The 27,490-nt window shown below is 37.8% G+C and overlaps 1 protein-coding gene and 1 non-coding gene across 6 annotated transcripts; both read left to right on the top strand.

Moving 5' to 3' along the window:
- The first annotated feature begins 3,164 nt into the window (after nt 1-3,164).
- LOC119471955 lies at nt 3,165-3,272 on the top strand. Its single transcript, XR_005201057.1, has one exon. It is a non-coding gene; the product is annotated as a U6 spliceosomal RNA (small nuclear RNA).
- Nucleotides 3,273-7,755: 4,483 nt separating this feature from the next.
- On the top strand, nt 7,756-27,396 carry BIRC3 (baculoviral IAP repeat containing 3). 5 transcript variants are annotated; one of them, XM_017533065.2, is made up of 9 exons: nt 7,756-7,900; nt 15,087-15,560; nt 15,663-15,762; nt 18,190-18,268; nt 19,379-19,427; nt 21,368-21,610; nt 24,033-24,287; nt 24,833-24,874; nt 24,982-27,396. In XM_017533065.2, exons 1-9 carry the CDS (start codon nt 7,771-7,773, stop codon nt 25,173-25,175), a joined length of 1,566 nt encoding a protein of 521 aa, XP_017388554.1. In that variant the 5' UTR covers nt 7,756-7,770; the 3' UTR covers nt 25,176-27,396. The 5 variants fall into 5 exon arrangements, with proteins under 5 accessions (XP_017388554.1, XP_017388550.1, XP_017388555.1 ...); XM_017533061.1 differs by having other exon boundaries at nt 7,773-7,900; nt 12,018-15,560; XM_037740157.1 differs by having other exon boundaries at nt 7,828-7,900; nt 12,911-15,560.
- The last annotated feature ends 94 nt before the right edge of the window (nt 27,397-27,490 follow it).

The raw sequence follows: 27,490 nt of genomic DNA, 5'->3' as shown, positions 1-27,490 counted from the left end.
TGGAGCAGGGGACACTGAAGAAGTGAGCCATTCCCCCATTGCATGCCCTGCGAGAGGGACAAGGGAACTTTTCCAGTTCAATAGTCCTAAATATAAAAGTCAGTATCACAAAGCTACAAGAAAATATAGAAGAAAATATTTGTGATCTTAGGGTAGGCAAAGGGTTCTTAAACAGGATATAAAACACACTATGCATAAAAAATTATAAGTTGGACTTCATAGAATTAAAATATTCTACTCATCAAAAGAAACTTAATAAAGGGTAGGCAAGCCACAAATGGGGAGAAAATATTCACAATGCACGTGTCAATGACAAGACTCATATCCAGAGTATATAAAGAATTCCCTTAAGTCCAGCAATTCAATTTAAAAATTGAAGGAAGATTTGGACAGGCACCTCACAAAAGATGATATCTAAATTGTTAAGAAACATATGAAATATAGTCAACATCATTATTCACTAGGGACAGAAAAATTAAAAACATAATGGGATGCTACCATATATCCAAAAGAAGAGCTAAACTTAAAAAGGCTCATATTTCCTTGGGAAAGATGTGTAGCAGCTAGAACTCTTATACACGGCTGGTGGGAGTGTAAAATGGCGCAAAGACTTTGTAAAACTTTTGGCAGTTTCTAATAAATTAAAACATACACTTACCCAATGGCAATTCCATATCCAGGTATTTATCCAACAGAAATGAATTCATAGGGTTCAAAAAAAAAAAAAAAAAAAAAAAAAAAAAAAAAAAAAAAAAAAAAAAAAAAAAAAAAAAAAGGAAAAAGAAAAAAAGAAAGGAACTAAAATGGGAAAATGGGCTGGGCACAGTGACTCATACCTGTAATCCCAGCACTTTGGGAGGCTGAGGTGGGAGGACCACTTGAAGGCGAGCTCGGATGTTTGAGACCAGCCTGGAAAACATAGTGAGACCTCATCTACATCATTAAAGAAAAAAAAAAACCTAAAATGTTTATAGGTTCTGGGCTGGGCATGGTGGCTCATGTCTGTCATCCTAGCATATTGGGAGACCAAGGTGGGCAGATCACTTGAGCTCAGAATTTCAAGACCAGCCTGGGCAACATGGTGAAACCCCATCTCTACTAAAAATACAAAAAATTAGCTGGGCGTGGTGGCATGTGCCTGTACTCCCAGATACTCAGGAGGCTCAGGCAGGAGAATCACTTGAACCTGGGAGGTGGAGGTTACAGTGAGCTGAAATGGCGCCACTGCACTCCACCCTGGGCAACAAAGTGAGACTCTGTCTCAAAAAAAGAAAAAAGTTTATAGGTTCTTTTCACAAGAGATTGAACCAGATAATAACCCAAATGTATAACAGTAGGAAAACGGATGAAGAAACTATGGTAGGCCCGGCACAGTGGCTCACGTCTGTAATCCCTGCACTTTGGGAGGCCAAGGCGGGCGGATCACCTGAGGTCAGGAGTTCAAGACCAGCCTGGCCAACATAATGAAACCGCGTCTCTGCTAAAAAATGCAAAAATTAGCTGGGCATGGTGTTGTACACTTGTAATCCCAGCTACTCAGGAGGCTGAGGCAGGAGAATCGCTTGAACCCAGGAGGTAGAGGCTGCAGTGAGCAAAGGCAGGAGAATCACTTGAACCTGGGAGGTAGAGGTTGCAGTGAGCTGAGATCATGCCACTGCACTCCAGCCTGGGCAACAAGAACAAAACTCCGTCTCAGAAAAAAAGAAAGAAACAAACAAAATATGGTATATTTGTACAGTGGAATACTACTATGCAATAAAAAGAACAAATTACTGATACACACTACAATATCGATGAAACTAAGAAATATGTTGAGTAAAGGAAGCTAGTATGAGTACACATCATATGATTCCATTTGTATGAAGTTCAAGGACAGACAAATCAGATCTAGGGTGATAAATCATAATAGTGATTGTGGGAGAGGGAGGGGTGGCTGGGGCATTATAGCTTGGTACGGACTGAAAAAGGTCATGAAAGAATTTTCTGACGTAATGGAAGATGTCCTTGATCTTGATCTCGTTGATGGTTAACTGAGTGCATTTGTCAAAAATCATAAAGCTATAAACTTTTAAGATCTGTGTACTTTACATGTTATAAATTATATTTTATTAGAGTACTATCATATAAAATAAAGTAAGCCACCATTTATGAGGGGTAAACCTCATCATATTGACTAAAAGTTAACATTTAAGAAGGTTTCTTTGTAAATTTGATCTTCTTTAGCACTTATTCAAGACTGGTCTAATTTTATTTTATTTGCAAGATATTATAAAGTTTTCAACAGACCAGGAAATTCTCAGCATTTACAAGGACTCTCAGATTTACTTTGGAATCAGAACACTGTGTTCTGTTAGATTTCACTTTCACTTTCAGTTCTAGATTCCTGGGTTTCTTTATACATAAAAATCTAAAAACTTACAGTGAAAAAGCGTTAGGCTAGAACTACAGTTGTTGCAACATTATGTGAAATTCCCTCCAGAGAAAAAATATTTTTAATAATAATTCCCCCAAAGGAAAAATACCTCTAAGTTGAAATTATTAATAATAGGATATGAGAGCATACTGCTATCAGGAATTGTCAGAGTTCTGAGCCAGGAATGGAGTGAAAAACCCTCTCACTCATCCCTTGCTCATACACTGACTGTAGAAGAAAACTGGAAAGCCAAGAGGACAAGTGTGGAGGCTCATGTCTGTAATCCCAGCACTTTGGGAGGTCAAGGCAGACAGATCACTTGAGCCCAGAAGTTTAAGACCAGCTGGGGCAACATAGCGAGACTGTGTCTCTATAAAAGATACAAAAATTAGCCAAGTGTGGTAGCTTGTGACTGTAGTCCCAGCAACTCAGGAGGCTGAGGTAGAAGGATCAATTGAACCCAGTTGGTTGAGGTTACAGGGAGCTGGGATCATGCCACTGCATTTCAGCCTGCGTGACAGAACAAGGATTGGTCTCAAAAAAAAAAAAAAATAAACCAAAAAAAAAAAAAAAAACCACAAACAAACCTAGAAAACTGAAGATAGTAACGGCTATACAGTGTATCTCTACCTTGTCACTTTTTTCAAAGGTTTCCTGATGTATTTCTGTCATGAAAAGAGTACGTGGAGCTTGGAATCCACTGGCTTGGAAGAAAATAAAAGACAATTTGGAAAGAAAATATATTTAGGCCGTGCTTGCCTTGCCAGCACATATACTAAAATTGGAACCATTCTGAGAAGATTAGCATGGCCCCTGCTCAAGGATAACAGCTGGATGCTGAAAGGAAAAGAGGAGCTTTTGTTATATAGTAGGTGAGATATACAAAGGGTTAGAAAGAGAATTCAAGGTATGTTACACCATTAAAAATGTGGATGCACATTTAGAATAGAGAAAGCCCAAGTGGATAGTTTGGATAGATTGGCTCCATTTTTGTTAGTCAGTAAACACAGGTTTACTGAGCATCTACTATGAGCAGACACTCTACTAGTACTAGAATAATGCAGTGAACAAATACATACACATTTATCTAGGGAAATAATTTTTTTAATTGTGCAAAATATTGCAAAGGAGACATGTTAATTTGCTTTCAGCCTAGTAGTTCTGACCCTAGTTCTCATAACCAGTTTGAAGAACATGGGACTCAGTCAGTTCAGGGATTTCTTAAGCCATGGTCTTTATTTTTATTTTTATTTTTATTTTTTTGAGATGGAGTCTTGCTCTGTCTCCCAAGCTGGAGTGCAGTAGCAAAATCTCAGCTCACTGCAACCTCCACCTCCTGGGTTCAAGTGATTCTCCTGCCTCAACCTCCAGAGTAGCTGGGATTACAGACGCCCGACACCACACTCAGCTAATTTTTGGATTTTTAATAGAGACAGGGTTTTGCCATGTTGACCAGGCTGGTCTCAAACTCCTGACCTCAAGTGATCCTCCTGCCTCAGCCTCCCAAAGTGCTGGGATTATAGGTGTGAGCCACTGTGCCTGGCCAGCCATGGTCTTTAAATTGGGGCAAGTGTGCCCCTGGGTGTTTACAAAGACCTACCAACAGGTAGGTGGGAGCTCAAATAGTTTGAAAGAATTAATAGCCTGACTCTCAACTTCCATGTGTAGTTTCTCCTAAAACTGATCTGCTTGAAAACAAGAGCTGTCAAAGTTGCCAGGCTTGTTTTGTCTTCTTACCTCCCTTTTTTACGATGGTTCTCTGTCTTCCCTTAAAAGACAGGCTCACCTCTCACCTATCATGAGTTTTAAAATGTTGTGTTTCTCTGGGTGTTGAAACCTGGATGATTTGGAATAATCGATCAGCATTAGTGTTGAGAAAATGAATGACTCTAATATCTGAGTATAGGGTTGCTAGGTAAAATACAGGACACTAAATTGAATCTAAATTTCAGATAACTAATGAATAATTTATTAGTATAGGTAGGTACCAAATATTGTATATTCTTATACTAGAAATATATTCATTGTTTATATTAAATAGAAATTTAACTAGATGTTCTCTGTTTTAATTTGCTAACTCTGTTGATCTTATCTGTGTATCAAAAGCTCAATGGTTTCTAAATCACCAATTTCAGCAAAATGGAGTTGTTTACTGATAATTACAAATTTTGATTCAAGATCACTAAATGACTTTTGGAATATAAAACATATTTTTAAAATTGTGAAAAAATTGCCATAATAATGTTTCTTCTGGGCCTATCTACTTATCTACTTATTTCTGTGAAATAGGGTTTACAGCATTTATAATCTGTAGAAATGAAAAAAAGGAACAGAATCTGTGCTGAACCCTAACATACATAGCCATAGTAATATTCATGAATGTACACTTGAAAAACTTGCTTAAAATCTAAGCTGCAACCCCCTTAAAACTGTATTTGTAATAAAATTATTAACATTTACAATATTTTTATATTGTTTTGACCAATTATGTTTTAAGAGTAATAAAAACAATATCAATGATAATGTAATCAAAGAGGAATTCTTTTTTTTTAAGATGGAGTCTCACTCTGTCACCCAGGCTTGAGTGCAGTGGCATAATCTTGACTCACTGCAACCTCTGTCTCCCAGGTTCAAGCGATTCTTGTGCCTCAGCCTCCCAAGTAGCTGGGACTGCAGGCGTGTACTGCCACACCTGGCTCATTTTTGTATTTTTAGGAGAGATGGGATTTCACCATGTTGGCCAGGCTGGTCTCAAACTCCTGACTTCAGATGATCCACCTGCCTTGGCCTCCCAAAGTGCTGGTATTACAGGTGTGAGCTGCTGCGCCTGGCCAAAGAGGAATTTTTTTTGTTTGTTTTTTTAACACTTAGAGCCTTATGATCCCAGAGAAAAAAATAGATTTCAATTTATAATATGTGTTTGTTTCAGATATATGACAGAGAGATCATAAAAGATGCCCAGTATAAACACGTATTAACATTCTCTAGGGGAATGATGTTTTAAAAGTAATAAATGTTCAATGACAAAAGGCAATGATAAAATATTTTCAGTTATTAAAGATGGCCTGACATTAATTACTTCATGGATGGTCATGTATTTCAAATGACTATGGTATTAGGATCCATCAAATACATTCAAAAGAGTGCTCTATCAATTTTTCCCCAAAATATCTATGTTTATATTTTGTAGATTCTTGACATGTACAAAAGCCTTTTTTTTTTTTAAATTGTACTTTAAGTTCTGGGGTACATGCGCAGATCTTGCAGGATTTTTGCATAGGTACACTCATGCCATGGTGGTTTGCTGTTTCCATCCCCCTGTCACCTACATCAGGAATTTCTCCCAGTGTTATCCCTCCCCAATCTCCCTGCCTCCTTCCCTCCCCTAGCTCCCCACCCCTTAACATACTCCAGTGTGTGATGTTCTCCTCCCTGTGTTCATATGTTCTCATTGTTCAACACCCGCCTATGAGTGAGAACACGTGGTGTTTGGTTTTCCGTTCTTGTGTCAGTTTGCTGAGAATGATTGTTTCCAGATTCATCCATGTCCCTACAAAGGACACGAACTCATCGTTTTTTATGGCTGCATAGTATTCCATGGTGTATGTGTGCCATATTTTCTTTGTCCAGTCTATCATTGATGGGCATTTGGGTTGGTTGCAGGTCTTTGCTATTGTAAACAGTGCCACAATGAACACACATGTGCAGGTGTCTTTACAATAGAACGATTTATAATCCTTTGGATATATACCCAGTAATGGAATTGCTGGGTCAAATGGAATTTCTATTTCTAGATGCTTGAAAAATCGCCACGCTGTCTTCCACAATGGTAAACTAATTTACACTCCCACCAACAGTGTAAAAGTGTTCCTATTTCTCCACATCCTCTCCAGGATCTGTTGTCTCCAGGTTTTTTTTAATGATCGCCATTCTAACTGGCTTGAGATGGTATCTCAATGTGGTTTTGATTTGCATTTCTTTAATGACCAGTAATGATGAGCATTTTTTCATATGTTTGTTGGCGTCATATATGTTTTCTTTTGAAAAGTGTCTATCCATGTCCTTTGCCCACTTTTGAATGAATTTTTTTGTTGTAAATCTGCAAAAGCTTTATGTTTTAATGTTAAGTTAAAAATGGGCAAGGGAATACAGAGCTTTTCAAAATTCTTCTGGTGAGTACATAAGCGAAAAAGTGTAAGGCCCACAAATTGTTTGCAATAATCTCAGTAGTGAGTTGAAAATGGCTTAGAAAGTCTTGAATGAAGCAGACTCAAATGTGGATTAAAATCTCCATGTGATAAATACACTTAGTATTCTGAAATAATTCCAACTGGAACTTCAGCTGCTGTGGACAGCCAAGTCCACCTAAACCAGAAGATGCCTTGCTCAGTCCAAGTGTGTGCAGAATGCACTGGATGCCGTGTCCACAGCATGATGAATTCCCAAACAATCCCAAATAATCTCTGCCTCCGGTTGGTAATTGTCTTTGATCTACTGGAAAACAGAAAATCAGATGCACTCACCCAATCCATCTGTTACCCTGGTAGGGACCGCTCTCAGATGAAGTTGCTTAAATTTACTACTTAGAGAACATTGAGGAAAATATGGCAGTGCAGTGTGACTCAAAGATGTCAGGTTTTCCTGAGAAAGGCACTGCAATTCAGAAACCTGCCCTGCCAGAGGCTAAAAGGAGGGATTTTTTAAAATAGCCAACTCCACCCTTATTCAAAACAAAACAAAACAAAACAAAACAAAAAAACAAAAAACAAACCTCACCAAAACAAAACAAAGTATTTCACTACAGAAAATTAACAAAGCAATTTCAATCTTTAAACTAGTAAAAAATAAACTGCAATAACTGCTTGATTTTTTTCACATACCGCCGCATTTGCTTTCAACTGTTACTTTCTTGATCAGAACAAAAAGTAAAAATAAATAGAAGGATTTCATAAAGTTTCGATTTTTTTTTTAGCTACTTTTGCAGCTATAGTAGATTGAAAAACCTAACCTTTTTACGTGTAAAGTGCATGGCGGTTGGAGGATGGGAACCAGGGCACATTGACCTTTTCCAGGCAGGCTGAGCAATGATCGTCCTCTCTATATGGGTTATCAAGATTTCCTCTGACCCGAGAGCAATGAAGCAAATGTCTTTCAGTAAATGCCGCGCAGATATGCCACGGTAAAGAGTCATGCATTTGGGTCATGGAAATCCCCGAGTGGATTTGCCAGGCCACTGAGTAAGAGGAAGTGTGCGTGTGGTTACTACCGCTGGAGTTCCCCTAATTTCTAAAAGAAAAGCCCATGCAAACCACTGGGAGGGGTGCGGAACGCCTAGTGCGGCTAGGGGTGGGGATTCGATGACGCATTTAAAAGGCAGCGTGAGACTCGTGCCCTCCCGCGCGGAGCAGGCCGGGCGACAGGTGTTACTTGAAAAGACTGGGCTCGTCCTTGCTGGAGCGTGCGTCGTCGGCCTTGGGCAGCAAGCGGGTGAGGAAGGAAGGCGAGTGTGAGTGTGTGAGTGTGTGTGTGTGTGTGTGTACGCGCGCGCGCGTACTCTTGCGCCTCCCCAGGGGTAAGAGATGCGCCTTCGGCCTCTGGGCAGCAGGCGGGTGAGGAAGGAAGGCGAGTGTGTGTGTGTGTGTGTGTCTGTGTGTCTGTGTACGCGCGCGCGTACCCTTGCGCCTCCCCAGGGGTAAGAGGTGCGCCGGCGGCTGGCCCAGGGGCGCTCAGAGCTAGAGACCAGGGCGCTGCACAGGTTGAGAATCAGTGGGTGGGGCGCAGTCATCAAACACGGCTCTAAAGCCCAAAGTAGGCTCTAGATAGGTTCCAGGTGCTCAATTTCTGTTTTACTTTTGGAGTGAGCCAGTGGAATTGTGAAGCTGTGGCATTTTTGATTTGGTTGCCAAGAGTTATCACTGGTTCTTTGCAGGTGCCAAATACATTTCAGGACAGAGCCTAACGCAGAGCTCTGGCACAGGAAGGACTCAGTAAAATGTTTAATGAACAAATGGAGGCATGTTTCCAAGCGGCGGTAGGAAGACAGCAGTTTTTCGTTGTCTTCCTGGGGATCAGCATGGAAACCCAGCATGCTCTTACTCTGGTCAATACATTGTCGAAGGCATTTACCTGGTGCTAACATAAAATAATATTAAATACTGACTTTATTTGCTATTATTTATTACTAACATTAAGTACTGCTACCTGCTATACGCTAGGTTTCTCTGAAGACTTTACATGCATTTTTCACATTTAATTATCATGATCGTAAGAAGCAGTTACCATAATTATCTCCATTTGACAATGAGGTAACTGAGACTCTTGGACATTTACTTGCCAAGGTCACATTTCTGGATACTGGACTGCTTGGTATTGGACACCCCAGATGTCTTGATTCCGAAGCCTGATATTAATCGATCACTGAACAGACTCTGTGGTCATTAATGTAAAATTGATAGAAGTGCTCTGGTCACTCAGGGTTCAGTCACATTTGCTAACATTTACTTCTTCAATGGGAAGTCTTAGTGTCTACCCTATATGCCAAGCTCTGCAGATGCTGTGAGTGGGAAGGCAGGTACAGAGATGAAACATATTAATAGTTGCCATTATAAAAGATTTTACTGTCCCGGGGGAGGCAGAAAGAAAAGGCACACTTGCTCTCCAGTGTCAAAGAAACGGATGTGCTGCGTGGCCAGCAGGGTATGGATGCCCAACAACACTGGGATGGGGGAGGTTGCCTGCTTGGTAGGTTAAATGAAAGAGTCAGGACAGGAGAGGCTGGGGACTGAGCCAGTCTGAGAAGGAACCCCTAGAAATGAAAGAGGAATTGCAAGAGCTTGGTGCCAGAGAAACCCAGGGAGTGGGACATTTCTAAGAGGAAGTGTGCCCCAGTGTCAGATGCAAAAATTTTCATTAGTTTTGGCAAAGAAGCCATTGGTGTTATCAATACTGAGAGCAGTCTTGAGTGATGCTGATTTAATGAGTAAATGGCAGAGGGAAAACGGAAACATTAACCATACACACATGTTCAGTTTGCTTGGTTGTGATGGGAAGGTGCAATACAGGGTAGGTTGGTAGAATAGAAAGGGATTGAAAGAGTATTTTAAAAACTGCTTTTATTTGAAAGTTGAGATAGATTTAAGCATGAGTGTTATGTGGAAGGAAAAGGGCCAGTCAAGAGTGAGATGAATGAGCTGAAGAAATGAGGGGAATGGGATTAAGAAGAAGATTTCTGAGGCAGTAGGAGAGGGTAGGATCCCATAAGGGGGCAAATCTTTGAGGCAGCAAGTAGGTTGTGAGCAAAAAAGGTTTGGATATGAGAATGTGAAAGGGTTCCTACTCAGTGATGCCTCTTTTCTTCGAGAAATAGAAGGCAAAGCAATTGACTGAAAATGAAGTGGAGTGTAGTGGAGAAATTTGAGGAAGGAGTTAAAGATTTAAAAGAGGTGCATAGGGCAGTGGGCTAGGGAGCTGAGCGGGGCTAAAAGGAATTGCTAAGGATTGGTGAAGGAGTCTGAAGTGATGCTGGTCCCAGTCTGCAGGGTTGCATCTAAGTGTTGGAAATGTTTAGGACAAGTGATCTAGGGTTGACATCTTGGCATATTTTTGTATTGTTATTGTATAGTTGTTGCCTAAATTTCCACAACTATATGCCTTGCTGGAGTGCAGTGGTGTGATCTCGGCTCACTGCAACCTTTACCTCCCGGGTTCAAGTGATTCTCCTGCCTCAGCTTCCTGAGTAGCTGGGACTACAAGTGCGTGCCACCACGCCGGGCTAATTTTTTTGTATATTTAGTAGAGATAGGGTTTCACCGTGTTGGCAAAGCTGGTCTTGAGCTCCTGATCTCAAGTGATCTGCATGCCTTGACCTCCCAAAGTGCTGGGATTACAGGTGTCAGCCACTGCACCTGACCTAAATCTTCTTTAGGGTAAGATTTGTGTAAGGGATTTGCAAACTCAAATGCTGGTGATATAAATGAGAAAACCTCTGAGTGTCTCTCTCTTTTTCTTTTCTTTTCTTTTTTTTTTTGAGACAGGGTCTTGCTCTGTCACCCAGGCTGGAATGCAGTGATGCAGTCTCATACTCACTGCAACCTCTGTCTCATGGGCTCAAGTGAACCTCCTGCCTCAGCCTCCCAAGTAGCTGGGACCACAGGCATGCACCACCATGTCTAGCTAATTTTTGAGTTTTTCTGTAGAGATGGAGTTTTGCCAAGTCACCCATTTTGAGCAATCAAGCAATCCATCTACCTCGGCCTCCCGAACTGCTGGGTTAAAGGTGTGTGCCATGGCATGAGGCCTTGTGGGTGTCTCTTTTAATAAACTTTCATTTATTTTAAATGAAAGCATACTCTGTTTACATATTTGACATGAAGGAATATTCTTTCTTTCCACAAAGACACATGGTTCTCCTATTTTTCTCAAAAGGTATGTCCTTCTTCCTCTACTTTTCATTTTTGTTACTTTTGATAGACACATGTGTTACACTGATTTCACTTTCCTCATAATTCTGCTGTAAGAAAACAGTAGTGCCAGTTCAATGACAAATAGCAACAGTCTGTTATTGCTAGACTGTTATTATTAGCAGAGACTACCAGAACAGTCTCAGTATCAGGGAGTCAAAGATAACACGTTCCCTCTCTAAAGGGCACAGTTGCTGCTCAGCCCTAGCTGATTGCTGCCCTGCAGAACTATAGGCCCAGCATTGCTAGATATTTTGATTTTTCAAGAGAATCTTGGAATCTAGAATGTGGTGGGAAGGCTCTTACATTGAAAAATGTTGGCAAATAATGGTAAGATTTAAAAATACTGTGGTCCAAGAAAAAAATGTATTTGGAAACTATTAAATTCAAATAAGGCATGCAGATTAATCCACAGCGTGGTACAGTGTGAATTTTCTGGTTTCTTTAATTGCACTATGACTATGTAAGATGTTGGCTTTGGTGAAGCTAAGTGCAGAATATGCAGAAACTGTATTATTTTTGTAAGTTTTCTCTATGTATAAATTTCAAAATAAAAACTTAAAAAACTAGTGAAGTACTATAATGCAATTTTATGTAAGCCAAACATGATATGCCTACCACTTTGAGACCTCTGGTTTTTTGTTTTTGTTTTTTGTTTTTTTGAGATGGAGTCTTGCTGTGTCACCCAGGCTGGATGGAGTGCAGTGGCGCAGTCTCAGGTCACTGCAACCTCTGCCTCCTGGTCTCAAGTGATTCACCTGCCTCAGCCTTCTGAGTAGCTGGGAATACAGGTGCATGCCACCGCACCCAGCTAATAATTGTATTTTTAGTAGCGATGGGGTTTCACCATGTTGGCCAGGTTGGTCTTGAACTCCTGACTCCTGATCTCCTCAAGTGATCTGCCCGCCTTGGCCTCCCAAAGTGCTGGGATTACAGGCCTGAGCCACTGTACCAGAGACTCTGTTTTTTTGTTTTGTTTTAAATCTCTTTTTGGCCTCTACAGTGCCTAGTAAAGAACCTGATATGTGGTAGACAATCGTAATTACTATTGCTCTACTTTGGAGAAAATGATTTTTTAAAAAAGATCATTGTGCCCTATCTATGAATTGACTTTTAAAACTGTCTTTTTGTTTGTTTTTGAACAGGTTTACAAAGGAGGAAGACTGCTTCTTCTAGATTTTTCTTTTCCAGTTTCTTCTATAAATCAAAACATCTTAAGATGGAGACCTAAAATCCTTAAAGGGACCTAGTCTAATCTTGGGAGGTAGTTTTGTGCATGGGTAAACAAATTAAGTAGTTAACTGGTGTTTTACTATCCAAAGAATGCTAATTTTATAAAGATGATCTATTTATATAAGGTATAACTATAATGAGTTTGATTTTGAATTTGATTTGTGAAAATAAAGGAGAAGTGATTCTAGCTAGGGCATATGGTTAAAGCATTTTTTTTTTAAGAGTTGGCCAGGCAATCTCCTACTGGAGTATTCTCCCATTTTGTAGAATAGAAACAGTACCTGTGATTGGGAAAGATTTTAAAATCAGTTATTTAGAACAAAGAGCTAACACTCAACCCACTGCAAAATTAAAGAAACATGCAGGTGAAAGCTTTGACATGTTACAATACATCTACAGTGACAAAGAAAAATCAAGAACAAAGATTTTTGATAGGTGCAGCAAATTTAGAGGAAGTAAAAAGATAAATGTGATGTTGGGTGAAGAAACTATCTAGTTATCTACAAGGCTACTGATGTTTTAAAAATCCAAAAGTTTGTTTAAATGGGCTGTTGTCACTGAGAATGATGAGGATGAGAATGATGGTTGAAGGTTACATTTCTGGAAATGAAGGAGCTTACTCAGAAAATTTATGTAAGGACAGTGATGAATACAAAGAAGACTTTTATGACAGTGCGTAAAGTTTTCATTCAGGGAAAGGAATATTGAAGTTAGGTACAATTACTTACCTTTGAGGGAAGTAATCATTGGTAATGAGATGTGATGTCTCTCCTGCCACCTGGAAACAAAGCATTGAAGTCTGCAGTAGAAAACCCAGTATCTGTGAGATCCAAGAAACCATGCTTGCAAATCGCTGGTAAAAAAGTAAATAAAGAAAAAGCCACAATGACTTGCTTATTGGTCATTGCTAATATTATTGACTCAGAACCTCTTTACTAATGGCTAGTAAGTCATAATTGAGAAATTCTGAATTTTGACAAGGTCTCTGCTGTTGAAATGGTAAATTTATTATTTTTTTTGGTCATGATAAATTCTGGTTCAAGGTATGCTATCCATGAAATAATTTCTAACCAAAACCACATTTATGCAATTGGATTATCCATATTAGCCTATGCATGGCACTTCGTAATTTTTGACTGTTTTAAAAAATAAAACCACTATCAGAGTAGATTTAATGTTGGCTTCAGAAACAATTAGAAAAACAAAAGTTCAAAAATGTTTTCAGTAGGTGATAAGTTGAATAACTACAATGTTAGTTTTTTTGAGGGGGACAAACATTTTAAAAAAATCTTTGAAAGGTCTGTTATTTTATAGTCATATCTAAATTGTCTTAAGAAATTTTTTAATCAAGGGAATGCAGTATATATCATGATTCTGTTTTTCCAAAAGTAACCTGAATATAGCAAAGAAGTTCAGTTTTGTTACTGGTAGTTTGTGACAGAGTCTCTTTTTTTAGTACCCAGTGTCTACCATAATTACAGAGGACATTTCTGTGTTGTAGCCAAGTATACTATTAGAATTAAAAAAAAAAAATAACACTGAGTTGCTTCAGCAGCATGAGGCTGAGTCCAAAAGACCAAATGAACAAATACGTTAATCTCTGATGATTTATTTTAAATAGAATATTTAATTGTATAAGGTCTAATTGTATCACTATGCTTAAGCAATCATATTCCTGATGATCTATGGGAAATAACTGTTTTTAATAAATATTGAAACCAAGTTTTAAGATGTGTCAGTCAGTCCTGTTATTAGTTAAGTTCTTGATTTGAAGATAAATTTTAGATTGTTTTGTTCTCTTTATTAGAATGATTGTACAAAGAAAAAATGACTAATTGGAGAAAAACTTTGGAATATACCATATTTCATTGAATTTAAAATGTCTTCAACTGTAAATCATACCATTATTTTATGTACCTCTAAGAAATAAAAGTGCTGCTAATTAAAATATGATATGCCATTAATTACAAATTACTTCTTGATATCAGAATTTTTAATATAGCCATCTTAGAATCAGTGAAATATGGTAATGTATTCTTTTCCTCCTTTGAGGTAGGTCTTATGCTTTTTTTTCTTGGCTACCAAATTTCAAAATTTCCAAAAATAAAAATAAACATAATCTGAATATTTTTGCTGAGAAACACTTGAGAGCATGGCTTTCTGCCATGAAAAGAAGCCAGCTTCATGAGTCACACATTTCATCTTCAGGTGGATTGAATGCCACTGAAACACCCTAGTAGCCTGGAGAAGTTGACCTACTTGTGGAGATGCTTGGCATTAAATGGGATCCTGATGTCCTAACGCACTTTACTCTTCCTTGAAGGGTTTTAATTTTCAACACAGTTTACTCTGTAGCATCATGTTTACATTGTATGTATAAAGATTATACAAAGGTGCAATTGTGTATTTCTTCCTTAAAATGTATCAGTATAGGATTTAGAATCTTTCCATGTTGAAATTCTAAATGCATAGAAATAAAAAGAATGAAAAATTTCTAATTTTAGCTTTTTAGCCTGGTATTAAAACTTATAAAAGCAAAGCCATGCACAAAACTACCTCCCCAGAGAAAGGCTAGTCCCTTTTCTTCCCCATTGATTTCATTATGAACATAGTAGAAAATAGCATATTCTTATCAAATTCGATGAAAAGCACCAACATGTTTGAATTGAAATATGACTTCTCATGTGAACTGTACCGAATGTCTACATTTTCCACTTTTCCCGCCGGGGTTCCTGTCTCGGAAAGGAGTCTTGCTCGTGCTGGTTTCTATTACACTGGTGTGAATGACAAGGTCAAATGCTTCTGTTGTGGCCTGATGCTGGATAACTGGAAAAGAGGAGACAGTCCTATTGAAAAGCATAAAAAGTTGTATCCTAGCTGCAGATTTGTTCAGAGTCTAAATTCAGTTAACAACTTGGAAGCTACCTCTCAGCCTACTTTTCCTTCTTCAGTAACAAATTCCACACACTCATTACTTCCAGGTACAGAAAACAGTGAATATTTCATTGGCTCTTATTCAAGCTTTCCATCAAATCTTCTAAACTCCAGAGCAAATCAAGATTTTTCTGCCTTGATGAGAAGTTCTTACCACTGTGCAATGAATAATGAAAAAGCCAGATTACTTACTTTTCAGACGTGGCCATTGACTTTTCTGTCGCCAGCAGATCTGGCAAAAGCAGGCTTTTACTACATAGGACCTGGAGACAGAGTGGCTTGCTTTGCCTGTGGTGGAAAATTGAGCAATTGGGAACCAAAGGATGATGCTATGTCAGAACACCTGAGACATTTTCCCAAATGCCCGTTTATAGGAAAACAGCTTCAAGACACTTCAAGAATCACAGTTTCTAATCTGAGCATGCAGACACATGCAGCCCGCTTTAAAACATTCTTTAACTGGCCCTCCAGTGTTCTGGTTAATCCTGAGCAGCTTGCAAGTGCGGGTTTTTATTATGTGGGTAAGAAACTTAATCTGCTAATTTAAAAGGTACATTTTATTTTATACATTTTAGTGAGCAAATTATGTGTATTCATAAGTTCTGGTCCAAAATTAATTTTAGGTAACAGTGATGATGTCAAATGCTTTTGCTGTGATGGTGGACTCAGGTGTTGGGAATCTGGAGATGATCCATGGGTAGAACATGCCAAGTGGTTTCCAAGGTAATTGTTTTGAAATTCTCTTAGAAAATTTTTGTGATTATCATGAGATTGCTTATATGTGTTTACCTTAAATCAGCTGTTACTCTCTTTTAAATATGTATTTGTGAATAAGTTTAGGATGGATTACTTAGAAAAATACTTAAAAAGTTTTGATGGACTTAAGACAATGAAGAAATAATTTTGGGGATTTTTGTTTAATTTTTAAAGAAATACATGTATTTAAATAATACATGCTCATTATAAAAACAAAGTCACATGTTGTAGAAAAGCACAGAAAAAGAAAATTAATATGTCTAGAAATCTTACCACCTAAGGATAAGCATGGTTACCATTTTAGTGAATAACCCTGCAGATATCTCTTTATCCATATATACATATAGAAATAAATGTACATGATTTTACATAAATTAAATATTATATTTAGTTTTGAAGCTTTTTCAGTCAACATATGTCTTGGACATATTTCTATTCATTCAGTATTCAATAATATTCATTGATCACCTATTGCTAGGCATTGGTTGTGGTTGCATAAAATCAGTTGAGCAAAACAAAGACCCCTGGTCTCCTAAATTTGTATTATAGCCAGAGAGGACAGACAATTAATAAAAACTTGAATAAATTACAGAGAATGTTGGAAAATAAGTACAGTCAATAGAAAGAACAGAGGAATTTAGAAAAGCCGGGGAGGTTACAATATTAAATTGGGTGGTCAGGGTAAGTATAGACTCATCTCATCTGTTTTAATCACCACACAGCATCTTAATGTGATGTGTGACCCTTTTGATTGTTTAGCTGGCCCTCTAGTGTTCTAGTTAATCCTGATCAGCTTGCAAGTGTGGGTTTTCATTAAGTTGGTAAGAAACTTCATGTACTAACTAAAACGTCAGCTTCAAAAAGACATTCTTTTATATTCTCCTTTTTCATCTAAATCATGTGGCCTACAATTACATTTTTTTATGGTCAAAACTTTTGCTATTATTCAACTCATTTCCCTTTTGCCCTGAGAACACTGCATAGGCAACAAGCTGCACTGTGCTTTTCCAAATGGGAAATGGGTTAATATTGATAAATAAGCTTGGCATCTTAACTTATTTTGGTTATTTTTGTTGTCTTGAGTTGGAGTCTGGCTTTGTCTCCCAGGTTGAAATGCAGTGATGGGATCTCAGCTCACTTCAACATCCGCCTCCCGGGTTCAAGCAATTCTCATGCCTCAGCCTTGTCAGTAGATGGGACTACAGGCACACGCTACCATGCCCGGCTAATTTTTGTATTTTTAGTGGAGATGGGGTTTCACCATGTTGTTGTCCAGGCTGCTCGCAAACTCCTGACCTCAGGTGATCCAACCGCCTTGGCCTCCCAAAGTCCTTCAATTATAGGTGTGAGCCACCATGCCCGGCCAACATCAGTGTGTTTTTAAGAATCTCAGAAGAGTTGAAGAGAGCAGCTAAGAGCTGAGACGGCCTCACTTGACCTCAGTAGATTGAGAGGCTCTGACTCTTGTCCGCTTGAGCTTTGGCAGATTACTTGGCAGAATAGCCTTCCTCTTGCTTATATCAACCTGCCTTTCACTGTAATATCTCTGACCATTCCCTATATGCTAAATGAATAGTAAAGTGATTATATGTATGTTTATACTCATTTGAAATATTTACCAGTCTACAAATGGCTGAATTAGTCTTGTGCAAATTAGGATAACCATTTAGTACTTTTCAAAATTAGCTGAAGTGGCTGGGTGCGGTGGCTCCTGCCTGTAATCCCAGCACTTTGGGAGGCTGAGGCAGGAGGATCACTTGAGGTCAGGAATTCAAGACCAGCCTGGCCATCATGGTGAAATCCCATCTCCACTAAAAATACAAAATTAGCTGGGTGTGGTGGCGGGCACCTGCAATCCCAGTTACTCGGGAGGCCGAGGCACGAGAATTGCTTGAACCTGAGAGGCGGAGGTTACAGTGAACCAAGATCATGCCACTGTACTCCAACCTGGGTGACAGAGCGAGCCTCTGTCTAAAAGAAAAAAAGAAAATTTTTAGTGGAAGCATAACATGTCTTGGTAAATACAAAAAAATATTAATTTTGTAAAACATTCAAACGGTATGAAAAATGTTAACCTTCATGAGAAGCATCTTAAAAAACAATTTAAAAGTCACACAAGAAAATCTAAATCCTATCATAGGATACTTATGGGATAGTTTTACAAAAATAATGTTTTTTGAAAGCAATACAATAGAATTAGTTCCCACTGGGCTAGGCTTTATTTATTCTTCTAACATTAAGTTTAGAATAAATGATCTTAAATGATTCTGTGATTTGGGGGAAACAACCATATTTGAGATGGAATAAACACCTAGAGATGAGAAATTTGTGTTATTACATTTTCATTTCACTTTTATAAATAACTCCCCAAACTTTATTTTCTTTACATTTTAGGTGTGAGTACTTGATAAGAATTAAAGGACAGGAGTTCATCCATCAAGTTCAAGCCAGTTGCCCTAACCTACTTGAAGAGGTAGGTACGGAAAGTTCTTTTTTAAAATATTGGTTGCCATCAGATAAATTACTTTCTAATAATTACAGAGAGTGCAATTTTAATGAAAAGACAAGAGTTGTTTTAGAAATACATTTTATTTTTCTTACCAAATCTGACATGATCGTAGAAAGTATTATTCTTTGGAGAAAAATATATCCATAAATGGTTGTCTCCTGATAATGACACTTGTGATGTTTCTCTGTAAGCATTTTTTCAATCAAGTTGCAAAAAATTAAACTATTTGAGAAAAAAATGACTGGGATAGTAGTTTTTAATAGTTTTACTATATACATTTTCCTTCAAAAGATCTGAGAAAGAGCGTGGTGGCTCACGCCTGTAATCCCAGCACTTTGGGAGGCTGAAGCGGGTGGATCATAAGGTCAGGAGTTCAAGACCAGCCTGACCAACATGGCGAAACCTCGTCTCTACTAAAAATACAAAAATTAGCTGGGCATGGTGGCACATGCCTGTAATCCCAGCTACTCAGGAGGCTGAGGCAGGAGAATTGCCTGAACCTGGGAGACGGAGGTTGCAGTGAGCCAAGATTGTGCCACTGCCACTGCACTCCAGCCTGGGTGACAGAGTGAGACTTCGTCTCAAAAAAAAAAAAAAGGAAAAAAAGACCTTAGAAAGAGAATTTTATTGCTTTTTCTAATCTTCTTGGAAAAGCAAATAACTTACATAATAGTTTGATGGTCAAACCCATCCTAGCCATGAGCAAAACTGATACAGCGTCCAACTTATCCCAAAGGGTGACCCAGGGAAGGTAAAACCTGTGGATGAAAGGAAAATTAATTGTCTCATAGATTACTGAAAAGGTATAGTCTTTTTCCTGCCTTAATGAAAATAGATTTTATTTGTTAATATATACACACACACACACAGAAACTCTATTAGTTTGTGGCCTAGGGAATAACTATCAAATATAAATGAAATATTGTTTTTGGTTAAAAAATTATTTTGCCAGTAAGAAAGTAGTTTTCAATAAATTGAGTAAAAGATGTCTGTTGAGTCATTTTTATTGCAATGGGTAAGATAAGATTTATATTTTAATTTATATATATTTATATATATATATTTTTCCTGCAGTTGCTATCCACATCAGACACCCCAGAAGATGAAAATCCAGAGTCGTCAAGTAAGTACAGTAGACAATAATGAATGCATTTAAACAGAGTCATTTGGTACTGTTAAGATTGAAAGTTGGCTGGGCATGGTGGCTCACGTTTATAATCCCAGCACTTTTGGAGGCCGAGGCGGGCGGATCACGAGGTCAGGAGTTTGAGACCAGCCTGGCCAACATGGTGAAACCCTGTCTCTACTAAATACACAAAAATTAGCTGGTTGTGGTGGCAGGCACCTGTAATCCCAGCTACTTGGGAGGCTGAGGCAAGAAAATCACTTGAACCCGGAAGGCAGAGGTTAGAGTGAGCTGAGATCATGCCATTGTACTCTAGCCCAGGCGACAGTGTGACACTATCTCAAAAAAAAAAAAAAAAAAAAAAAAAAAAAAAAAAAAAAAAAAAAAAAAAAAAAAAAAAGATGAAAGTTGATAATCGTAATGTACCTTCATATTGATTTATAATTTACAATGAATGCATTTTCAAATATACTGTGTTGGTATTTCCCAAACTTCAGTGCCTATCAGAGTTGTCTGGAGAACTTAAAAAATAAGACAGATTTCCAGTTTCTACTTTAGACCTACTGAATTAAATCTGAGTGTTTAAGGGTGGGACTCAGACATGTATAGTTTTAACAGACTACATACATCCAACCTAACCTTTGTCTTGGGCCAGTGTGGGAACAGATGTACTATGACGTTCGATTGCTCACATATTCTTTCTGTGAAAGGGAAAGGATAGAACATGTTAGTCTTCTTCTTCAACAGGTACCCTGAATGACTTGTTCATCACCTTAAACCTAAATGTGATAGAGCTAATATTTGTACAAGCTCTTTTATTCCATTATCTCATGTTCAATTCAGTAAATATTTATTGTGTACCTCCTATTCTGAGGTAAGAATAGAGAACAGGATAAACATAACTCCTGGTCACATGTATCTATAGGATACAGACAAATACACAGACAGGAGAAAGGGATATGGCAGTGAAAGTAAAGTATGATATGAGAGTGCATGTGGGGCAATTAACCCAGACTTTGGAGGGCCAGAAAAGGATTTCCAGAGGATGTATTTGTCTTAGCAGAGAATCCAAGGGAAGAGTAGGAGTTAACCAAGCGACAAATGGAAGAAGTGTATTCCAGGCAGAGATAACAGCATATGAAAGACCAAAGTGACAAAGAATAGAGACCTTTGAAGAACTGAACAGAATTCTATATAACCCGAAGTAGGAGTTGCTAATAGATAAATGAGTGAAGCAGGCCAGCGGTACGAGTGGTCAGCACTACAGGCAGAATTTGACACCAGAGCCATCAGTTTGTGACTTCTGGGCTAGAGTGCAGGATGCAAATGACTCAGTGGCAAGGGATGAAGCTGAAGAGATAAACAGGGTTGAGATTGTATGAGACTTTGTAAGCCAATTATATTTTGGATTTTATCCTAAGATAAAATGGAATTGTTGGTAGAATTTAAGAAGTGTGACACAAACAGCTTTGTGTTTTTAAAAAGTCAATCTGATTGTACTGTTGAGAATGAACTACAAGGAAGCAATATTGTATGATAATAACCTCTCTGAAAATATGTGAAATATTCTTGATTTAGAAAGCTCATTTGTTCATTCAACATAGGGAAAAAGAATCTGAATTCTGGTGGGAGGTAATCCCTGCCACTTCTGTTTCACAAAGCTGATTGTGTCACACTTCTGTTCACATATGTATATCCAGTTATGACAGGTAATATGTATTTTGCATCTAAGTACAATATTCCATGTTATTATTTTGATGACTGAACATATATATAATTTTAAATTTAACAGTGTTCATACAAAATGATGCCTACACATTTTGTTGGTTTTATGTTTTTAATATTGTAAAAACTTTCAATTTTGATTTCAATGCAAATTTCAATTTTTCAGAAATATACAGGTTTGTTAAATTTGTTAAATTATTTTTTCCTTATAGTTATGCGTTTCGAACCTGGAGAAGATCATGCAGAAGATGCAATCATGATGAATACTCCTGTGGTTAAAGCTGCCCTGGAAATGGGCTTTAGTAGAAGCCTGGTAAAACAGACAGTTCAGAGAAAAATCCTAGCAACTGGAGAGAATTATAGACTCGTCAGTGATCTTGTGTTAGACCTACTCAATGCAGAAGATGAAATAAGGGAAGAAGAGAAAGAAAGAGCAACTGAGGAAAGAGAATCAAGTATGTAGATTTATTAATACAGTCTCTATTTTCATAAGGATTTGTTACTACTCTATCTGTTATGGAAAGTATACTCATCTAGTATATATACTAAAAATGTACTCAATCCTGTCAGATTTTTTTCATGTTTAGTATTCTGAATTCAAACACCGAAAAATTTCTTTATATTCAAATATATTTGAGTTGCTCATAAATTGAAAATGTATGATGTGCAAAAGTATTATTTTCTGTTTTCCATATTTTTTTCTCTGGATAGTTGGCTTTGTGTGCAGTTATGCATTCATGGCACATTTTTTTTTTCTTAAGACCTTGAAAATGGAATTCTTGTTGCATCTTGGCACATTTTCAATCCTAGGCTAGTTGTTCACTTCCCTTTGGAGTAAATCAGGGTGGGATCAGGGATAATTATTAGATTTATTCTGAGACAGTCTCACTCTGTCACCTAGACTGGAGTGCAGTGGCATGATCTTGATTCACTGCAACTTCTGCCTCCTGCGTTCAAGCTATTTTCCTGCCTCAGCCTCCTGAGTAGCTAGGACTACAGGCTCATGCCACCACGCCCAGATAATTTTTGTATTTTCAGAAGAGACAGGGTTTCACCATGTTGGCCAGGCTGGTCCCAAACTCCGGACCTCAAGTGATCCTCCCGCTTTGGCCTCCCAAAGTGCTGGGATTACAGGTGTGAGCAACTATGTCCAGCCTATAACATTTCTTTAAAATTCCATTTTAAGTTGAAATTTTAATTATTTTCCCCAGTTAGACAGATTGCCTTTTCCTAAATATTTTACAGTAAGCAGGGAAAGGCAGTAACAGCATTTTGAATAATAAATCCTATTTTTCAGTAACTACCTTCTTGTCCTACAAGATCATCTTATTCTCCTTCAAGATCTAGATTTTTTTATCCACTGGTAAAACATTTTATATTTTAAAACTGCAATTTTATTATCTCTTTGGAATATAACTTATGAATCTAAGTTTATTAATTGTCATATAGCTTACCATAATTCATAAAGCTATTTCTATAAAATAACTAATGACAGAGGCTGACCTATCTGAAGAACTGTTTTGGTAGAGACGATTGTTAGGTTTCAGATACACTGACTTTGTCAAGTAATAGGATGCATAAAAAGAACCATTTAAGGCTGGTGCAGTGGCTCAAGCTGGTAATCCCAGCACTTTGGGAGGCTGAGGCAGGCATATCACAAGGTCAGGAGGTTGAGACCAGCCTGGCCAACATAGTGAAACCCCATCTCTACTAAAAATACAAAAAATTAGCTGGGTGTAGTGGCAGGTGCCTGTAATCCCAGTTACTCGGGAGGCTGAGGCACGAGAATAGCTTGAATCCTGGAGACAGACGTTGCCGTGAGCTGAGATCATGCCACTGCACTCCACTGCACTCCAGCCTGGATGACAGGGCAAGACGCTGCTTTAAAAATAAATAAATAAATAATAATAAAAGAAATTTTGTGAAAGAATGATACTTTAAGAAAAAAATTATTTAATGTTCTTTATTTTCTCTTTCCTTAATTTGACTAGATCAAATTGAAATGTCAATTTTAATGGGCTCTAAGTTTCATTTGGTTAAAGACTTAGCAGTACTACAAAATGATTGAAAGTACAGTACATGACACCAGACTACCCAGTTTGATTTTTGCTAGTTGTGTGTACTTTGGCAACTTACTTGCCTCACTGTGGCTTCATTTTCTCATCTTTTAAATGAGGCTATTAGGACCTACCTTAAAGAGCTGTTGTGAAGATGAATCAATACATGTAAAGTTCTTTTTTTTTTGAGACAGAGTCTCACTCTGTCGCCAGGCTCCAGGCTGGAGTGCAGTGGCACAATCTCAGCTCACTGCAACCTTTGCCTCCTGAGTAGCTGGGACTATAGGCATGTGACCACCACACCCAGCTAATTTTTGTATTTTTAGTAGAGATGGGGTTTCACCATGTTGGCCAGGATGGTCTCGATCTCTTGACCTTGTGATCCACCCGCCTCGGCCTCCCAAAGTGCTGGGATTACAGGCTTGAGCCACTGCACCCGGCACATGTAAAGTTCTTAACACAGGGCTCACTAAATGTTAGTCTTTACTATAATTAGCATTATTATCATTATATTTTTTTGAGACAGGGTATTGCTATGTTGCCTAGTCTGGTCTCTAACCTCAGGGCTTGTGTGATCCTCCTACTTCAGGCTCCTGATTAGCTAGTGTTACAGGCATGTGCCACTGCACCCTGCATTATAATTATAACAACATTTATTATTAAGCACAGGAGATGAGACACACCTAAACCTAGCAATTAACATCAATGCCTTATTGATTATGAATTAAAGATAGTTTTTATTTTGTTGTATGTATAGGACTGGAAGGAAGTTTGTGAGCAGAGTTTGAACATGTTTATCCTTGTTTTTGTTTTTACAAAGATGATTTATTATTAATCCGGAAGAATAGAATGGCACTTTTTCAACATTTGACTTGTGTGATTCCAATCCTGGATAGTCTACTAACTGCCAGAATTATTAATCAGCAAGAACATGATGTTATTAAACGGAAGACACAGACATCTTTACAAGCAAGAGAACTGATTGATACTATTTTAGTAAAAGGAAATTTTGCAGCCACTGTATTCAGAAACTCTCTGCAAGAAGCTGACACTGTGTTATATGAGCATTTATTTGGTGAGTGGTAGAAAACTATTTTTTAAAATTTTCTAAGTCAATTAAAAATATGCTCTTATTTGTAATTTATGATTATTGAAAATTATTCAGGCTGAATGTGGTCACTCATGCCTGTAATCCTAACACCTTGGGAGGCTGAGGCAGGTGGATAGCTTGAGCCCAGGAGTTTCAGACCAGACTGGACAACATGGCGAGACCCTGTCACTATAAAAATTTTTTAAAAAATTAGCTGTGATGATGTATGCCTGGTAATCTCAGCTACTCAGGAGAATAAGGTGGGAGGATGGCTTGAGCCTGAGAGGTAGAGGCTGTCATGAGCTGTGATTGTGCTACTGCACTCCAGCCTGGGGGCAGAGCCGAGACCCTGTTTCAAAAAAAAATTCAATCTAATTTATAGATATTAATTGCATAAAAAAATTAAAGATTTTTGTTGTCTTGACATGAGTATTTGGCCCAAGTCTAAACTGCTCATTTTTAAAATATATTCTGTAGCTCAATATTAACCTTATTTGTCAGTAGTAATGCTTTTTCTTTTCCTCCCTTAGTGCAACAGGATATAAAGTATATTCCCACAGAAGATATTTCAGGTATTAGTATTAATATTTTAAAGCAATAGAAAACATTGTTTGTATTTTCTTGGTTTTTCATTGAAGAAGTAAATTGCCTTTTATTAAAATTTTTTTCCTCTTTCTAGATCTATCAGTGGAAGAACAATTGCGGAAACTACAAGAAGAAAGAACATGTAAAGTGTGTATGGACAAAGAAGTATCCATAGTGTTTATTCCTTGTGGTCATCTAGTAGTATGCAAAGATTGCGCTCCTTCTTTAAGAAAGTGTCCTATTTGCAGGAGTATAATCAAGGGTACAGTTCGTACATTTCTTTCATGAAGAACCAAAACTTTGTCTAAACTTTAGAATTAATTTATTAAATGTATTCTAACTTTAACTTTTATTCTGATTTGGTTTCCTTAAAATTTTTATTTACAACTCAAAAATATTGTTTTGTATAACATATTTATATAACTATATGTATCTAAACCATATGAATATACATATTTTAGAAACCAAGAGAATGAGAGACTTTTGTTCTTATAAACAAAAAAGAGATAGCACTACGAACACAACATTCAATCAAAATGTCATCAGTATTGAAATTGTAAGTCAAGTAAAATTTAAGATATTTGAGTTTACCTTTCAGAATTTTAAATATTTTGGCATCGTATTAATACCGGAAACACAAAGCCAGGTGTGGTGGTGTGTGCCTGTAGTCCCAGGCTGAGGCAGGAGGATTACTTGAGCCCAGGAGTTTGACTCTAGCCTGGGCAACATAGTGAGACCCTGCCTTTAAAAACAAACAGAACAAAAACAAAATGGAAGGGACACATTTCTGTCTTTTTTGATCAGTGTCTTATACATCAAAGGTGTGCATATATGTTGAATGACATTTTAGGGACATAGTGTTTTTATAAAGAATTCTGTGCGAAAAAAATTTAATAAAGCAACAAATATTACTCTTATTCTTCATGTCTTTATTTCTATGATATTGCATAGTTTAGTCACTCACAGACTCTTTCCACACCTCCTTAAAAAGCCTCTTAAATATTGAACTACAGTTTATATTCCTTCCTATAACATGCTTCTTCATTGACACTTGTAGAGCACAGGGTCAACACATCATAAAATTTATAAGATTTTATGGAATGCCTGAGACAAAAATTAAACAGTCCCTTTAGTAAGTTTGTTTATTCATTTGTCTATTGATTTATTCAAGAAGTCTCATGCTAGCCCCACCTACTGGGAGAAGGTCTGAGTTTTATTCTTACCTCTTTGGTATTAATTTTGATACTTAGAAAGTACACTGGTTAGCAACCCTTGGGACCAACAGGTTGTTCTGGTAAATAAATCTGTTTCATATTGTCATTGCAACAAAATGTCAGCCTCTTCATTACGTTTTTGGTACTCAACATGTCCAATTCATAACTCTCTCTTTTGTTTCTTATAGAAGTATTAGGTCTTTAAGACCAGAAGTAAGACTGTAATAGGGAATACTTAGGGGAAGACAGGCAAAGGCCAGTCATCTAAACCAGTTCTAGATGGCTGTATAGCGGCAGATGGCTCTGTAAGGGCAGAAGGGAGAGACCCCTTCATAAGGGTCACAGCTGACAATCCTATCACAAAAGACAGGTTAACAAGAGAAAAGCTTAACAAATTTATTTAATCACAGTTTTACATAACCAGGAGCCTTCAGAATGAAGACCCAAAGATACTGCGGAAACTATGCATTTTTATGCATAGGTTTGATGAAGACTGGACTGCCCTGAAAAACAGTGATTGGAAGAAAAAGATATGATCTAATGGGAATAGACTCATGTGGGGGACCCAGCGAGGCCTGTCTGTTCAGAATCTTGTTGGTCTCTACGCGGCATTTTTTCCTCGTGGCTATAGGGCAGGACCTGTCTGGAATGGGATCTTATAACCTACTATCAAAGAAGGTAGGTCAGAAAATTTATTTTTGCCCAGCTCTTACGTAATGAGGTGAGGAAAGATTAGAGTACTATCTTTATGTTTTAAGGCTGGCATTATGGAAAGGTGGTTCCGGTTTTTATGACCTAACTTGGGGAAGAGGAATTGAGGTTTCTATGGCTTGCTTTTGTGGAGAATGAGGTTGAGACAGGATGGCAGGACAATGTCAGAGGATAGCTTTGCTTCTGAGGCCTTCACTTTGGGTTTTCTGAGCCCCAACATCTGCTAGAGTTGTAAAGAGAAAAATTAGGGACCAAGCCAGGGGAGGAAGGAATCCATCTCTTCATTCTGATGCTGGAAGACTATTTCCTTGAGATGCAATTGATTTTGCCACTGCTAAAAGGCTCTGCTGGCGAGCCACATGCTAGCCAGTGTCCTGCATAGGTGCTAGGCTGAATTATTTGTAATTGTGCTTAGGTGATTTGTAACTCAGCTATAGGATATTGAAATAGTAGGTACCCTTTTTGCAACACTTTTTAAAATCTAGTTCTTGTATTCTACAGACAATATTTGAACTTACCTTGTCATATCACTGTGAAACTCTTGTTCATTTCTCATTTTGATAATAAATAGCTATTATAACCAACCCATTTTTTCAAATATGTTATTTCCCTAAGTGTTATTTTGAAATTTTGTTTTGGAAAAAATAAATCACCATAGATAATAACAGTAGCTCCATT

Source organism: Cebus imitator, unplaced genomic scaffold, assembly GCF_001604975.1.
Source record: "Cebus imitator isolate Cc_AM_T3 unplaced genomic scaffold, Cebus_imitator-1.0 Scaffold79, whole genome shotgun sequence".
Taxonomy (NCBI): domain Eukaryota; kingdom Metazoa; phylum Chordata; class Mammalia; order Primates; family Cebidae; genus Cebus; species Cebus imitator.
The sequence above is the reverse complement of the archived record's forward strand: the minus strand, read 5'-3'. Positions and strand labels throughout refer to the sequence as shown.